This window comes from Sus scrofa, chromosome 1, assembly GCF_000003025.6.
Source record: "Sus scrofa isolate TJ Tabasco breed Duroc chromosome 1, Sscrofa11.1, whole genome shotgun sequence".
Classification (NCBI taxonomy): Eukaryota; Metazoa; Chordata; class Mammalia; order Artiodactyla; family Suidae; genus Sus; species Sus scrofa.
In genome coordinates this window covers 28,113,449-28,129,351 of record NC_010443.5, presented here as the reverse complement: position 1 = coordinate 28,129,351, position 15,903 = coordinate 28,113,449, and the positions used below count along the sequence as shown (strand labels likewise).

General features: G+C 40.6%; 1 protein-coding gene across 7 annotated transcripts in view; it reads left to right on the top strand.

The window, feature by feature from the left end:
• Window positions 1-15,903, top strand: part of PDE7B (phosphodiesterase 7B) — a 467,494-nt gene that overhangs the window by 296,403 nt on the left and 155,188 nt on the right. The window contains exon 1 of one of the 7 annotated variants that reach the window (XM_021087541.1): window positions 9,370-14,648. The exons of the other annotated variants lie outside the window; for them this stretch is intronic. Coding sequence (XP_020943200.1) covers window positions 14,411-14,648 — 238 coding nt within the window. The 5' untranslated portion in view covers window positions 9,370-14,410. Of the gene's footprint in view, window positions 1-9,369; window positions 14,649-15,903 lie in introns of those variants that run through there. 7 annotated transcript variants of the gene reach the window in all.

The window sequence follows — 15,903 nt, the reverse complement described above, 5'->3', positions numbered from 1 at the left end:
TGACCAATAGCTTAGAGATAAGAAATAACTATGTCGGTCCTATAGGAAACCTCAGGATTTCTATAACCAATTTTTTATTTGCACGTTTGTGCTCTTAGGGGAAAACGTGACTTTACCAACCATGTTAGCTAGGAAAAGTTCTAACCCTTCAATAATTTCAAGAAAACCAGTATATGGTTTAGGTCGAAAACAGTACTTGATTTTGCAACACCAAATATCCTTTCTGAGGTTTCCCAAAAATGCTGTGGCTGTCCACCACAGAATTTTCTCCTTATTTTTACCACAGAAACAATAGTGCTATTTCAGCATTCATTGCGATCTTGACCACTTTATAGGTACTCTAAGTAGGCTGTCAAAGAAACAAATACCTGTATGTGTAATGTAACATCACAAGAGTGAAATACAAAATTTACATGCAAGGTGGACATAGAGACAAATGTTCATAGTAAACATGGTGCGTTTACTATGTGTAGAGGGACAAAGGTAATACTTAGATTTCATTTGATGTAGTCAGGCAACAGTTAAAGTATTTACTGGTCTTTTTTTTTTTTCAAATAAGTGAATTAATTTATTAACAGATTATTACCGGGGATGGGAAACTACCCAAAAAAGTTGAGCATTCTGAACGTCAGAATGATTTGCCCTGGCATTTGAACTTTCCTCTCCTTAGGGACATTTCTGAAGCTCCTAGCCCTTCTGTCACTTTGCAACACCTTATGAAGCAGGTGCTGTATAAAGGTGTTGTGAAATTTATGGGTTTACATTCCCCTAGTAGAAGGACTGTGACTATAAATGACTAGGTAACCAAATTTACCATATGGAAGTAAAGCCAAGAAGGGAGGTGAGGCAGAAAACAAAAGATGCCTGGCGCATTGGAAACATGACCCTCCTCAACTTCACCTCCAGTCTACTTACCCGGGACAGAAAGCAGCTGAGGACCAGAATTGGATTTCCCACATGTATTGTATATACAAAAAGTGGCCCGAGTCATTTCCTTGACACTCAGAAACACTTAAGGCTCTTTCCCCCCACCCCCCACCCCCATTTCTAGCCAAGCTCTTCAGAAAGCACAGATGCAGCTGGCACTGTGATACTGTAAGTATATTGTGAGCAAACTGGCTGTGTGGTTCCAAAAGGAAAATATTCATCCCATGTCTTGGGTAAATCTAGTTGTCTCCATTTACCAATTCCACATCATTGTTCTCTGATTCTTCAGATCTAAGATTTAAGTTAGAGACAGCAGAGTTGATACTCTAATTATGTTTAAATCACATAGAAGCTACTGCGATAATCTTCCATAACTACTTCAGAGAGTTCCAGGGCATGGCAGTGGCAATCGCAAGTGATGGCATGGGAAAAGCAAGTCACTTTTCATAAGGAATAAAGTTATTTTAGGAGCGTCGAGTCTGATTAGAAGAAATCATCCTATTACTGAAGGGAGACCAGATGTTCATCTATTTTTTTTAAATGTGGAGTTCCCATCATGGCTCAGCAGAAAAGAATCTGACTAGTATCTGTGAGGACGCAGATTCAATCCCTGGCCTCACTCAGTGGGTTAAGGATCCAGCATTGACATGAGCTGTGGTGTAGTTTGCAGATGTGGCTCAGATCTGGCATTGCTATGGCTGTGGTGTAGGTCGGCAGCTGTAGCTCTGATTCAGCTTCTAACCTGTGAACCTCCATGTGCCTCAGGTGCAGCCCCCAAAAGACAAAAAAAATTTTAAATAAAATAAAAAATGCCCAAGTGCTCCGTGTTCTTTCTCTCCGGTCACACTGAGAGAAGAAGACCTTCTTTATTTTTTTTTTATTTACTCAATGAACTTTATTACATCTATACCTTTTTTTTTTTTTTTGCCTTTTTAAAAAATTTTATTGAAGCACAGCTAATTTACAATGTTAGATTAGTTTCAGGTGTACTGCAAAGTGAATAAGGTATACATATGTCCATTTTTTTCCCATATAGGATTTGACAGAATATGGAATAGGCCTCCTTTTGCTCTACAGGAGGTCCCTGTTAATTTTCTATTTTATATATAGTAGTGTGTATGTCATAATTCCATCTTCCCAATTCAGCCCTCCCCTCCACGGTTTCCCCTTTGGCAACCAAACATTTGATTTCAAAATCTGAGTTTGTGTCTGTGCTTTTTTGTAAATAAGTTGTTTTGTATTTTTTATTAGATTCCGCATATAAGTGATCTCATGTCATGTTTTTCTTTCTCTGTCTGACTTACTTCACTCAGTATGATAGTCTCTAGTTCCATCTGTGTTGCTGCAAGTGGCATTATTTTGTTCTTTTTAATGGCTGGGTAGTATTCCATTGTGTGTACATACCACATCTTCTTAATCCATTCATCTGTCAGTGGACATTTAGGTTGTTTCCGTGTCTTGGCTATTGTGAATAGTGCTGCAATGAACATGTGGGTGCATGTGTCTTTTTCAAGGGAAGTTTTGTCCAGATATATGCCCAAGCATGGGATTGCTGGGTCAGTGATCATCACAATCCAATTTAGACCTTCTTTAGCATTTCCTGGATGAAGGTGGTGGCACAAATCTAAGTTCCAACCTGGTGGCTACAGTCATGACCACAGTGGGAGTGAATACAACTTGAGGAACCTAAAATATAATCCTGCCATGAAGAACATGTATAGAAATAGGTGTTGCGGTATCATTATGATTCTTTCTTTCCTTCTAACTTACCTCATGTAAGTGTTTATGATATAACCAGATGTGGTTGCAATCTGTGAATCAGGCAGAGTTCCTACTGCTTTATACAACACCTTACCCACACTGGTAAGATAGCATAGTATCGCTAGGAGTTCCCCAGTAGCTCAGTAGGTTATGGATCTGGCATCGTCACCCAGGAACTTCTGAATATGCTCAAAAGAGAGAAAGAGAGCATACTCTGGTGTCAGCCTGCCCTGGCTCAAGTCACTCTTATAAAGTTGGATGGAATCTGAATCTTGAGCAGATTACTTTCATAGGGATTACAATTATGCCTACTTCATCTGGATTCTTGTAAGAATAAAATAAAGGCACTTCATATAAAATGCTTAGTACCATATTGGGTACATAAGCAATCAACGGAAATCCTGAAGCTCAGGTCTGTGAGAATCCAGGGTTTCTGCTGTCATTATTGGAAAAATTAGAAAATGACCTGCTAATGGTTGAATGTTTCTGCCCTCCCCAAATCCTATGTTGAAACCCCTTCATTTCCATGTGATGGGTACTTGGGTTATGAGAGTGGAGCCCTCATAAGGGAGATTACAAGAAGAGACTCGAGAGATGCTCTGTCTCTACCACCTGAGGATAAAGTCAGAAAGCAGCTCCAGGACGAGGCACCTCCTCTGAACCTGACCTGCTGACACGCTGATTTCAGACTTCTAGCCTCCAGAACTGTGAGAAATAAATTTCCGTTGCTTAAGCCACCCAGTCTGTCATCAGCCTGAGCTAAGACATGATCTAATTGAAATGGTTAATTTATCTCTAAAGTCCCTTATGACTCTAGCATTGCATGATTTGTCTTTCTTGGCTATCTAGGAATAAAAGCTTTTTCTAAGCTGTGAATTTACTAGGAACATGGTATTAACTCACCTGAGAAAAGTGGTGAGAATAATCTTGAAGTTTTAAAATCATCACAGCTAAGGAGTTCCTTGGTGGCCTAGTGGGTTAAGGATCTGGTGTTGTCACTGCTGTGGCCCTGGTGGCTGCTATGGCACAGGTTTGATCCCTGGAACTTCCTCATGCCATGGGTGTGGCCAAGAAAGAAAGAAAGGGGAAAAAAAAGTCAGTACAGCAAAACTTAAAAACTCCTGTCAGCAAATAAAAAATAACGAACAAAAATATAATTACCACCCATGTCATCCCAGAGACATACATACTCTGTGTAAAGTAGTTCCTGATCTTTTGCTTCTTTTAAATAGATTTCTAGACATTGCCTTAATTCTCCAGATATAAGAAAAAAATGAACGAAAAAAGTTGGTTTTCATCATTATTAACAAACACCAAATGAGACCTGTTCTGTTCACAATTGTGTGTGTGTATACACACCTTTTTTTTTTTGGTCTTTTTAGAGCCACCCATGGCATATGGAAGTTCCCAGGCCAGGGGTCAAATCAGAGCTGCAACTGCCAGCCTCCACCACAGCCACAGCCACACCAGAGCTGAACCACATCTACGACTTACACCACAGCTCTCAGCAACACCAGATCCCTGACCCACTGAGTGAAGCCATGGATCAAACCCACTTCCTCATGGATACTAGTCAGGTTCCTAACCCACTGAGCCCCAGTGGGAACTCCATGTTCACAATTATATTTTAACACTATTCATTGTGTTTTATGGTTAGTCATATACATGTTCACGTCTCTACTAAATTAGTAAATAATTTTAAGGACAGGACTATGGATTTGGATATCAAGCACTTGGTATGGGACACTCAGTAAGTTATCGACCACTCAGTAAATTCAGATTGAATGAATGAATGAATGAATGAATGAATATATCACCAGGATTTTATGTTATGAAGATGAAACAATGGTCCACCTGGAAGATAAGCCAGAGCACCAAAGGCAAATAGTGATACAAGTAAAATCACCTTACTGATAAATAAAATGGGAAGTGCTGCTTTAATTAGATAGAAGAGGCAATTTGAAGTAGAGCACAAAGACTTCTTGAAGAAAACAGGACTTTTTATGAATTGGATGAATGGAAAAACCTTTCCCAACAAAGGGAAGAACAGTGTGAGCAATAACATATTAGTTTTCTGTTGTGCTGTAATAGATCACCACAAACTTAGTGGCTTAAAACAAACACAAGTGTTTTATTTTAGCGTTTTGGAGATGAGAAGTCTGAAATGGGTTCCACTAGGCCAACATCAAAGTGTCTGCAGGTCTGTGATTCTTTCTGGTGGCCCTGAAGAGAATCCAGTTTTTGCCTTTTCTTTCTTTCAAAGGCGGCCCTCATTCCTAGGCTTAAGGGCACCTCTCTGTCGTCAAAGAGCCAGCACTGGCCAACTGAGTCTTTCTCACATCCCATCTCTCTGACACTAGCTCTCCAGATTTCCTTGTCCACCTTTAAGAACCCTTGTGACCACACTGGGCCCATGCAGAGAATCCAGAAGAGCCTTCCTGGTTTAACATGATTAGCAACCTTAATTTCGTCTGTTACCGTAATTCTTCTTTGCCATGTAAACTAGCATAGTCACAAGTTCTAGGGCTTAGGATATAGACACCTTTGAGGGGCTATTATTCTGCCTGCCATACGAAGTATCACAGTTCATCTGGTATGTACAGGCAACAATATGATTTCCATAGAAATTTTGAATGTTAAATGTAAGTTTGAGTTTATAGGACTAGGTCAGGGGGAGCCTCTTTTTGGAAAACATTGCATGCCCAACAAAAGGATTTGGACTATTTCTTTATGTAAAATTCTCTTTGTGTCAAATTTATATTAATATCTGCCATTACCTTTTATTTGTTATACCTTGAAAATGACATGATTATAAGGTATATCTAATTTATAATACCACAACTTTTAAAGATAAAGAAGGCTTCACTGAACTTTTTTTTAATAGTTAATGAGAGACTTTAGAAAACACTTTTTAGGGGTAACTCAATCAATTTACCCCTCCAACTTTGAAAGCAAAGAAGTAATAACAGAATTTACGAAAGTATTATTAAAAATCTGGTTATAGGTGGTTCTGTAGTTGACTCCTTATACTCTAATTGAGACACAGATGTCAGAGCAGAAAGGTATGTGAAAACATGCAAGTCAAAGGCAGGTCTTTTTACCCCGCTCTTAAATAGGCAGCAGCACATGAATGTCAAAAGTAAAAATGCATAAGAGGACAAAGAATGCGGGAAGTATCATGATCAGACTGCAGAACGGTTTCAGGAAGAAGGTTCTGTTCTTGGAGAACAGAGAGTGGGAGAGACTAGAGGTCCTGATAAGAAAATAAAGAGGGACCCTTGGTAACCATATCCTAGAGACAGAAAGATATGCAGTCGTTTTAGATAATTCATAGGATAGAAGAAGCAAATTGTAGTTAGAATTTGAATGTGGGTGGAAAAGGAAGTTTCCGTAAAGGAAACAGACAGTCTTTAGATAATAAAAATCTCATATGTGCATCAATGTCAATTATTTTAGTGTGCTAGGCTTTCTTTCCTTGACAATTGCGCTATTGTTGTTCTAGCAATGCTACATATCAAGGGAGAGGGGTTCGTTGGACTCCTTGTTCCGTACTATATAGAAAGTGCATTGTATATTGTCCGATACTATATATTAAATAGCCTCACCTTTACTTTTCACCCTTGATTCCCCTGCCATCACAGAGGAAAACCGTTTTCCAAAATTACCTAAAAAATAATCATATAGTTTTCATAATAATCATGATTTATAGTTTTCCAATATCTTCCAGTTTTCCCTTTCTTGTGTTTTAGTTACTCCTGTAGATGACAAAAAAAAAGGTGGTCATCACTGTAGCCAAGCACTTAGCCTTCAAGAGAATGAGGAAAGACAATGGGGAAAAAAATACAGCAAACTGTGCTTCCAATTACCGGCAGATGCTTACATTTATTCTAAGCGTTCTTATTTGGTTAACTGTACAAATTTTTAATCATATAAATGTGGTAGTGTTCTAGCCTCATGCTCTTGATTACCCTGGGCTTCCAGTTGATTTCACATGCCTCTGGCTTCTGGCATCACTTTCCCACGAATAGTGTGTCTGAAGCTGCGTGAATTCCAGGTGATACCTGACAAAGAGTACAGCGTGTTCCAGAGTTTTATCTTTTGTGTTTGGCCTTGTGTTTTGCTGAGATTGTGACACTGTATTACATTTCTCTGAGTCAGTAGCACCGTGGGCCACTCACTTGTTACAGCGCCATGAATGTCTACTTTCTTTTTTTCCATCTTTGCTTTGTGGAATCATCTGGTCACCATCCATTCATGCCTGAAATATTACAGTGGGAAAGATTACTAGGCTTCAGCCAAAGACCACTTTACAGACTTTTAGTAAATCAAATGAAGGAGTGGGTCTTGGTGAGAGGATCCATGATGATGGGAGATCAAAGACTCAGAGGCTTGCTTGTATTCCAGTCATTCTGAAAATAGCAATAATAGTACAACAAAGTGCTAGAAAGAAGGAGGGATGGCAAAGTTGGCCTAAGTAAATTTTGTTGGACATTTGGTGAGAAAAAACTTTCAAAAACAGCTGCTTGTTTTTGAAGTTGACTCTATTGTATATCTATTCTTCATCACAGTGTCCTATACTGGAAATTATTAAAGTTAATGCATAAGGGCAAAGAAATGAATGAAATAAAATTTAAAAGCCAAGCCATGGTTCAGCATCATGAATGTCCCTGGATGTAGCTCTTGCTCTTGGATTGCAATTTTGGTTCCTTATTTTCAGTTGATAGTACTTAACCTGAGTCATTATTGATTGTTTTCAAGAGTCTTAATATGTGTTCCCATAAAGATTGGGACTTTGGCTGCAAAGTCTTTCTTAAATAGTTAACATGGAAGAGGCAGAAAATATCTGTCACTTGGTAGTCCTCTAGCCTTCTTCCCCAGACTGTGGTCCCAGAGAACTTCATAGAAATGCAGGGTGTCCAATCAAAATCTGCATTTTTATAGGTTTTCTGGGTGAGTTGCTTACACACTAAGATCTGAGAACCCTTGCTCTAGAATAGCATCTGAGAGATACATTGTAGCATAGGTATTGTATGTAATTTGCCATCACTAGGAGGTAATAAGTGAAAGAAAGGGGGGAAAATAAGGAATAATTTGAAGAGGCAGTAGAATTACACTTTATACTCATATATTTGGAACTTCCTTCTTCCAAATTGACTTTGAACCCTGTAAACCTAAACATAAAGGAGCGCCAAGCGGGGGAAGGTAGGTGCTGTTAGAAGGTTTTATTCCTTTCCATTTTCTCACTTTTCTTTTATGTTGTTGACACTAATAATATTTCTATATTAGTGATCTAGTTTATTTTGATTATATTAAGAGGGGGAAGAAAACCTCACTCAGGCATTTCCCAGCAGGTCTTGGAGGATGTCTGGACAATCTCGCTTCCAGCCTCCTTGAAGTCTTCTCAGCCTGGCCTAGTTCTTTTTTTTTTTTTTTTTTTATTATTATTTTTTTTTCCCACTGTACAGCAAGGGGGTCAGGTTATCCTTACATGTATACATTGCAATTACAGTTTTTCCCCCACCCTTTCTTCTGTTGCAACATGAGTATCTAGACATAGTTCTCAATGCTATTCAGCAGGATTTCCTTGTAAATCTATTCTAGGTCTGGCCTACTTCTTGAGAGCTCCCAGAATCCATGGATCTTACTTGTAAAACAAACAAACAAACAAAAAAAAAAAGTGGAAGTGTATTTCTGACTTTGCTTAAGCCTCTTTTGGAACGTTGTATTTAGTTTTACATACTACCCTTCTTTTAAAAACACTACCAATTAAATGGAGGTGAGCTAGGAGCTGTCAAAATTAGAAAAATGTTTGAGGAATACAGACCCCAAACAAACAAAAAAAGAAAAATGGGAGGCCCACATGGTTTGACAACAGAAATGAGGCCGGGGGAGGCCAGGGGATACATGTTCACTACCACAGCACACGACACAAAGCTGCACAGCTCATAAACATCAAACACACCCATTAGTCATTGTGACCAATGAAATTCCCAATCAGGGAACCGATGCAGTGTTAACCAGAACACTAAATAACCCATGGTAAAGATCATGCAAGCTTACACCCTAGACATGATTCACAGACTGTTATCACATCTCCAGAATGCAGTTACAAGGCATATTTATCCTGCTGAGCCCCTTCTTTTCAACACATTCTTTGTCCTTTATCTACCTACTCTCATTCACATGTCAGTCCCTTTGACCACCTTTCCCCACCTTTGTACCATTAAATCCCTCACTGTCTCTCCCCTTGGACCACTCTCCAGTACTCTCTCAAATACCTTTGCCTCTGATTTCTTCTATGCCTGCTTCCTCATGGGAACACGGATTTCCAAAATGGGACCTACTTCTAAGGATAGGGGTTAAATGTTCAGCTTTCTTACAGATCCCAGGAAAGTGTCGTCAAAATTTGAGTTTAGGAGAACTGTCAGTTATTCTTAGTTTAAAAATAATTATTTTAGGAGTTCCCATTGTGGCTCAGTGGAAACAAATCTGACTAGTATCCATGAGGACACAGGTTCGATCCCTGGCCTCACTCAGTGGGTTAAGGATCCCTCATTGCCATGAGCTATGGTGTAGGTTGAAGACGGATCTGGCACTGCTGTGGCTGTGGTATAGGCAAGCAGCTACAGTTCTAATTCGACCTCTAGCCTGGGAACTTCCATATGCCATGGGTGCAGCCCTAAAAACAAATAATAATACCAACAATAATAATAATTATTGTTATTATTTTTAAAATTTACAGTACATTTCTGCTAACAAATAACTTATATTTTAATCTTATTTTATTCTTACAAGATTCCCCATGTGATGGATAAGGTGGTTATTGCTGTCATACCCATTTTACAGATAAGTCTCAAGTTTGAAGCAAAGCTCAGGGATGAGTTGAGATTGAAATACAGTTTTTATAACCCTAAGGTAAGCAGTTTTGAAGACCTTCTTGGAGATTTCATCATTGTGACACACTGTGAAAATGAAATTATGAAAGTGTACTCTACCACCACTTACAGTCTTTGATAATCAGAAATATGTTCTGAAATCCTAGAAGGCTTTCAGCTAGAGGATGCCATCATCACACAGCAAAGCATCAGTGTTTAGTAATGGAGAGAACAGCAGGGAGGAGGAGCCAGGTGGAAATGGAGAAAAATCAAGTCTTCCTGTCACTTTGTTCTCCACCCCTGTGTTATTGGACTCATTTGTTGTGGGTTAACTCTAAGAGACAGTAAACTTGGCATTATTAGATATCTGAGAGCCAGGCTAGAGGTCTGATGCCAGCTAAAACCCCGGTTTCTCTCTTTAAATGTCCCAAAGAAAAGTAATAGAAGACATAACTCACAGTGAAAACCAGAGTCAAGGTAGGGAGGGCCAGGCAGGTCCCATTGCCTGATAAAGGACCCAGGAGCTGATACAAGAGGTTCTCTGTTGCTCTAGCTGTTAACGCATATTTACAGAGTGAATAAGGGAGTGATTGTTTGTAGTTTTCAAACCTGTTGTGAAATCAAACTACGAATCTGTCAGCTTAGCCCCCTGTCTCTTCCCCCAACCTTTCATTTCCTCATCTTGCCCCACCACTCTCCTCCCTGCCCACACGACAGTTGAAATATGTGCTGCCTTCTATGGTAGGTCTGTAGACCAAGTCCTTTCCCCTAACGTGCTGGCATTATTCCTTGAGATTAGTTAAGGCGAAAGTTATTACATTTCTATTTCTCCTGAAGGATACTGTAAATTGTTTGAGCTTCTTCTACTTAGACTACATTAAACAAAGTTGAAAGACCTGTTTTTCCTCCCTTGCTCATTTTGAATTTGCATTTGAATTGCATTTGTGAAACCATTTGTGTGTGTGTGTGTGTGTGTGTGTTTACACATTCATAATTGAACTGAGGAGAGAAAAGCCCAGGAAAAAAAATGAACAAACTCCCTCGATAGTCTGAAATTTTTCTTTAAATATACAAGCACAGTAGGGGTTAATATGTGTTTTAAAAGTACTTCTATGAGAAGACTTTCATTAAGTAAAATGAAGTTTTGTGAGACTTTTGATAGGCTCTAAATAATCTAGAATGGAAACGAATACATGTTTCTTTTTCCATTTTTTTAAAAAAATATACATTCTCTAGATTATTAGGACTATTTAATACTTTTAATATTTTCTTTTTTAAATCATATGTAGTAAGGGCTTATCTCCCTAGAGACTAGAGCAGCAGTTAAGTCTACAGATTTTTACATAGCCTCCAGAAAACTAGAAATGCTTCAAAACAATACAGGTTCTAAATCATCATGTCACTGAATCTTTTTTCTTAGCCATATACTTTAACATTGTGGGTTATCCGTTCTTTCCTTTACAGCTGCAAACACACACCAACGTATTTTTGACAGAATTAGGCATCCACTGGAACAAGCTGTTTTGACTTTCTTAGTTCACATTACATTTCTATCACACAAGAAGAAAACTACTCTGTTTTCCTCTTATTGGAAACTTAGGTTGACTCACAATGCCTGAAAAAACACTCAGATTATTTTGAAAGTCTCTCAAGTTTTCTGTTGGTGGCACATTGATTTAGACATTAAGACTTAGAAGAGTCCTGACAAATCACATGGATGACCCATTTGCTCCATGAATCCTTTGGGCACAGAACCTCCCCATCACCCCCTTTCTCCCCCATGCCTAGTCTAATACCATCTCAGGGTGAATGGTTTTCACTGAGTAAAACAAAATCATAGGTTTACAGGCATGCTCTTCCATAGGAACTATCTGAAAGACAAAAGAGATGCTAGCCTACAAAAAGGAACAAAGCCACCTTTTAGAGAATTTGGAGGTTGAGTCATTGTGGTCCAACAAGTACTAGCATCTCATCAGTTTGTCTCAATCTCTTGAACCTGCAGTTGAGCCAAAAATCTCCTGAGCCAAGCTTTCTCGCAAGATTTCCTGTACTTCCTGTTTCTATGTGAGCCAGAAATACCATGAGAACGACCTTCCTTGTGGTATTTCTGCACTTTTACCCTGGGATGAAGATAATCCCATATTGGGGAGAATTTTTGTTTTTAATTATGCAACATTTTTAATTTTCAGATATTCAAATGAAGGCAGTTCCTCCTTGAGAGGGAAAATTTGAGATGGTGTTTGCTTGGCCCTAATTAATTTCCATTAGGAAGTATTCATGTTCAATTATTCGAAATTTTGTAACTTGGCTAAGAGATCATCACAAGGAAATATGGAAAACAATATAGAGAATACAGTAGAAACGTACATCCTTGGATATTTTTTAAAAATCATTCTTGAAGAAATGCTCAATGAAGAGTTGTATTCTTAATACATTAGTGTATGTGACATATTATATCATATATTTGTTTTCTTTGTTCTTAACCCCTTTGTTCCAAGGGTCAGGATATCCTGATGCTAAGTACTATTGCAAAATAACTGAACAAAAATAAAAATAGTCAAACACTTAGGGAACCCTTTGGTTGTTATGTCAAGGAAGTTTGAGACTGAGGAGTGAGTTTAAGACATTATTCAGGAAATATGCTAATAGAGTACAACAGCCTACATGTGCTTATTAAATAAAATTGTCTCAATGCTAGAGAGCCTGAATGTCCCCAGTCTGATGGGAGGGTAAGATAAGAACTGGGAGGGCTGTCAAAGGGGTGGAACAGTGAGACTGGTGCTTCTGTTCTTTCTTAACAAAGAGGGAAGTTTAAAAAAAAGGCACGTCTTTCTCGTAAGTAGATCATTGATTATTCCCTAATTGGGCTCTATGAATATCTGGTTGTTATAGTAAGAGCTGTTTGATCAATATTTTAATAAGGAAACTCACAAGCAGCAGTATCTTGTGTCTTTTATTGTTGCTTTTTATCCTTGGAGGATGTTGACCCTTCTTGGCCTATTAGGAAAGACAGTAGGTTTGCCAGTGTACTTTTCCATCCAGAGGGAAGAAAAGCCACTTAATTCAGTGTGGAAAACTAAACTTCTTAACCATGGTTTAGAGGAATAATAATAATAGCAATGACAAAATTATAGTAGCCTCTGCTAGGCTCAACATTTAAAACATGAGGTGAGAGCGATGAAAAATAATACACACCCTACAATGGATGGTCTTTCTCTTTTCCCCCAAGTCTCCTCTTCTCTCCCCTAAAGAAACATCAAATGATTGTGTGATAAAACAGCCCTGAAAGGAATGTAGAGCAGGAGCAACGGATTGTACATCAGCAAAATAAAATGCCAAGCAAAATAAAGCACTTTGCAATGCAGAGATGTGAAAGGGAGAGAAAGATGGGCTTGTTACAATGGTCTCCCCAAGAAAATAGGAGCCATCCACGTGAATGTTCAGTTCAAATTGTTCCTACAAACCCAATTTGCTGGCAGAAGTGCCAAACACAATACCACCCCACTTTCATTTATGAGCAGGGCTTTTCACATTAGCTCCAGGGGGCCTCCCCTTCTGTTGTATGGGTTCTGACTTCTGGGGTGAGAGCCTCCATCTCTGAGCCTCAGGATCCAGGACACATGGGCCCGGGTTGTCCTCCACTGAACCACTGTCAGGTGGGGGAGCAGTTAGTGGCCCAACTGCTATGTCCACAGTGCTCCGTCTCTGGAAAGTGAACCTTCAACACTTGCTTTCCTCTCTTTTCACTGTTGGTTATACCCTCGACGATTGAAGGAAATTGTTATTCCCTTGAAATGAGATTTCAACCACTTCAAGCTCTGTGTCAGACTTTGCAACCCCCCTGCACGTTTGCATGAGCATCTTGATGCTTGCCTAACTCACTTCTTGCAGAGATAGCTTTGGAATGCGATTCAGTGTTATTTCCCTTCCAGCTGAAGGGCAGCTAAGGTTACAAAGGGATTTGACTAATAGGCCAAAACCCAGTGAAGTTTGCTGAGAACCAAGTGACAGCAGCAGTGGAGGCAGCGTGTGGAGGAGGAGGGGGTGTGAACTGTGGCCAAGGATCACTCCAAGAGCCTTCTGGATAACCCTAGCCCGGTGTAGACCGTGCTGGAACGGCCAGGTGGCCCCCGGTCAGATCTTCCAGAAAGAAGCAGCTGCACATTGGTTCTGCCGCGTGCTCCGCTTCCCCTGTTTCCCTCCTTGATGCTTGCAGGGCTGGAGCCTCGGAAGCTTCTAGGTTTCCTGCACCAGAGTAGTGCCTCCTTACCTGACACCTTCAGAGACCTGGCCTCTGGAGGACCCCTCTGAGAGGCTGGCAATGGGGAGCCCCCCCTTCTTTGCCTGAAGTCCCTAAGGGCTAAACAAGCCACTTGACAAACTTTGACAAGCTCCAAAAGAGAACCGAGAAGAAATACATCAGAAGAAGAGAAAAAGCAAAGGTTAAAAACCTCGATGGCTTTCCTCCCCCCACCCCCCACCCCTCCGCTGTCGTTCCAGCTGTAGCCTGGGATTAATTAAGTGCTGCGAAGTCAGTGCCTGGGAGAGAAGGGGAAAAAATGCTTGCTCTCTCTAAGGAAGGAGGACAGAGCGCGTCCTCACCAGTGAGAAAGCTTGGGAAGTGAGTCTCGTCGTCAGTGTTTGCGGAGGGACTGGAGGGACAGGGAGGCTGTGCCAGGCTGGAGGAGGCTTGCCTTTCCGAAGCGGGAGAGGATTTGCCGGGGATTCGCCTTCCCCTGCCTGGGAAGAATTTCCCCGCTGGTAGCAGCCGCCGAGGCGGCAGCAGCAGCAGCAGCAGCAGCAGCCGCCGCCGCCTCCCGACCTCCTCTTCTGGGGACCAGGGCAGAATGCCTGTGCTCGAGCGTTATTTCCACTCGGCAGAGCTGGGCAGAAGGTGGACGGCCCCAGAAGGTGCGCTGCCCTCCTCCCCGGGCAGCCGGCCGGGGTGCCAGCAGGGGCCGCTGCCCTGGGACTTGCCAGAGATGATCAGGATGGTCAAGCTGGTTTGGAAATCCAAAAGTGAGCTGCAGGCGACCAAACAGAGAGGCTTTCTAGAGAATGAAGATGCGCTCCACAGCTTTCCAGGTAAATGGACTGGGAGGTGAGAAAGATACCGGGGCCAAGTCTGATGACTTTTCAGTCCCTTCCTTGGAGAGCCCAAGACAGAAAAAAAGGGAAAAGGAAGGAAAACACACTGTGCAGCATAGGGCCCGAGGGCTGTGATTAATGCATGTTTGCTCTGTTATAGAAATGCATCTGAAAATTAAGAGTGATGGGGAAGAAGGAGCATGAATAGCCTGAAAATCCAGAAACCTGCGATCTGGGCTTAGCTGGTTGTTTGCTTGCCCTGTGGCTTAAACAAGTCAAATCTCCTAAGCTTCAGGCCCCCAAAGGAGGGAATGGAGTTGTTTAGTATCTGTGCTGTCTCTGCAAGTTCTTGTTGACAAGTCAGTTCTGAGAGAATACTCTTCCTGGGTTGCTCTTTGGTAATGCTCTATACAAAGTAAAACATATCTTCTTATAATTAACCATGGAACTACAGCATGCAGAAATGTCCCCTGGACTGACGTTAGCCTAGAAGCTTGTAATGAGATGAGAAAGTTGGTAAACTTCCTTGCCTCAGTTTCCCCTTTTGACAAAAGACAGCAATACACATTTCGCCATTGATATCAGGAAAAATCAACTCCCAGGTGTGGAAGTGATGAATCATAAGGGCTTCGTCGTGTTATAAGAAGGTGCTGTCTTTGGGACAGTTGAGGAGGACTTGGCTATATTTTGAACAGTCAGTACCATACCACACATATACCTAGAATCCCTGCGAACGGTCAGGAACTGATAATACCGTAAACTATGAATGCAGGGTGTGCTCTTTCTTAGAGGAATATGTTAGTAGATATTTGGAAAGTGGTGAACAGAAGAATGAATATGAGCATGTGTTTATGCATTTGAAGTCTTGGCTAGCCCTGTGTAGTGGAATCCTGACATGCCATTGGTGGTGAGAGAGGGGGGACGAGATGGAAAAGCTGTATACTGAAAATGACCTCTCTTTCTCTCGTGGAAAGAGACTAGGAAATCAAAATTCGACTGGTTTTGTTTTTAGTCATTTATCCAGAAACCTTTTTTTTTTTTAAGTTGCCTGATACTCTAAAAAGAATATTATTAAAAAATAATGCTCTGAGGAAAAATAAAAGATTTGAAAGGAATTAAAAAACAACAGTGTTGGCCTCTAGTAAACGATGAATATTTAGGAAAGAGAAGGAAACCAATGAGTCTGAGGTTTATGTGGCAATTTGGAGATGGATGCCCAGGGAAATGGGTCTTGGTCAGAAAAAATGAGGTA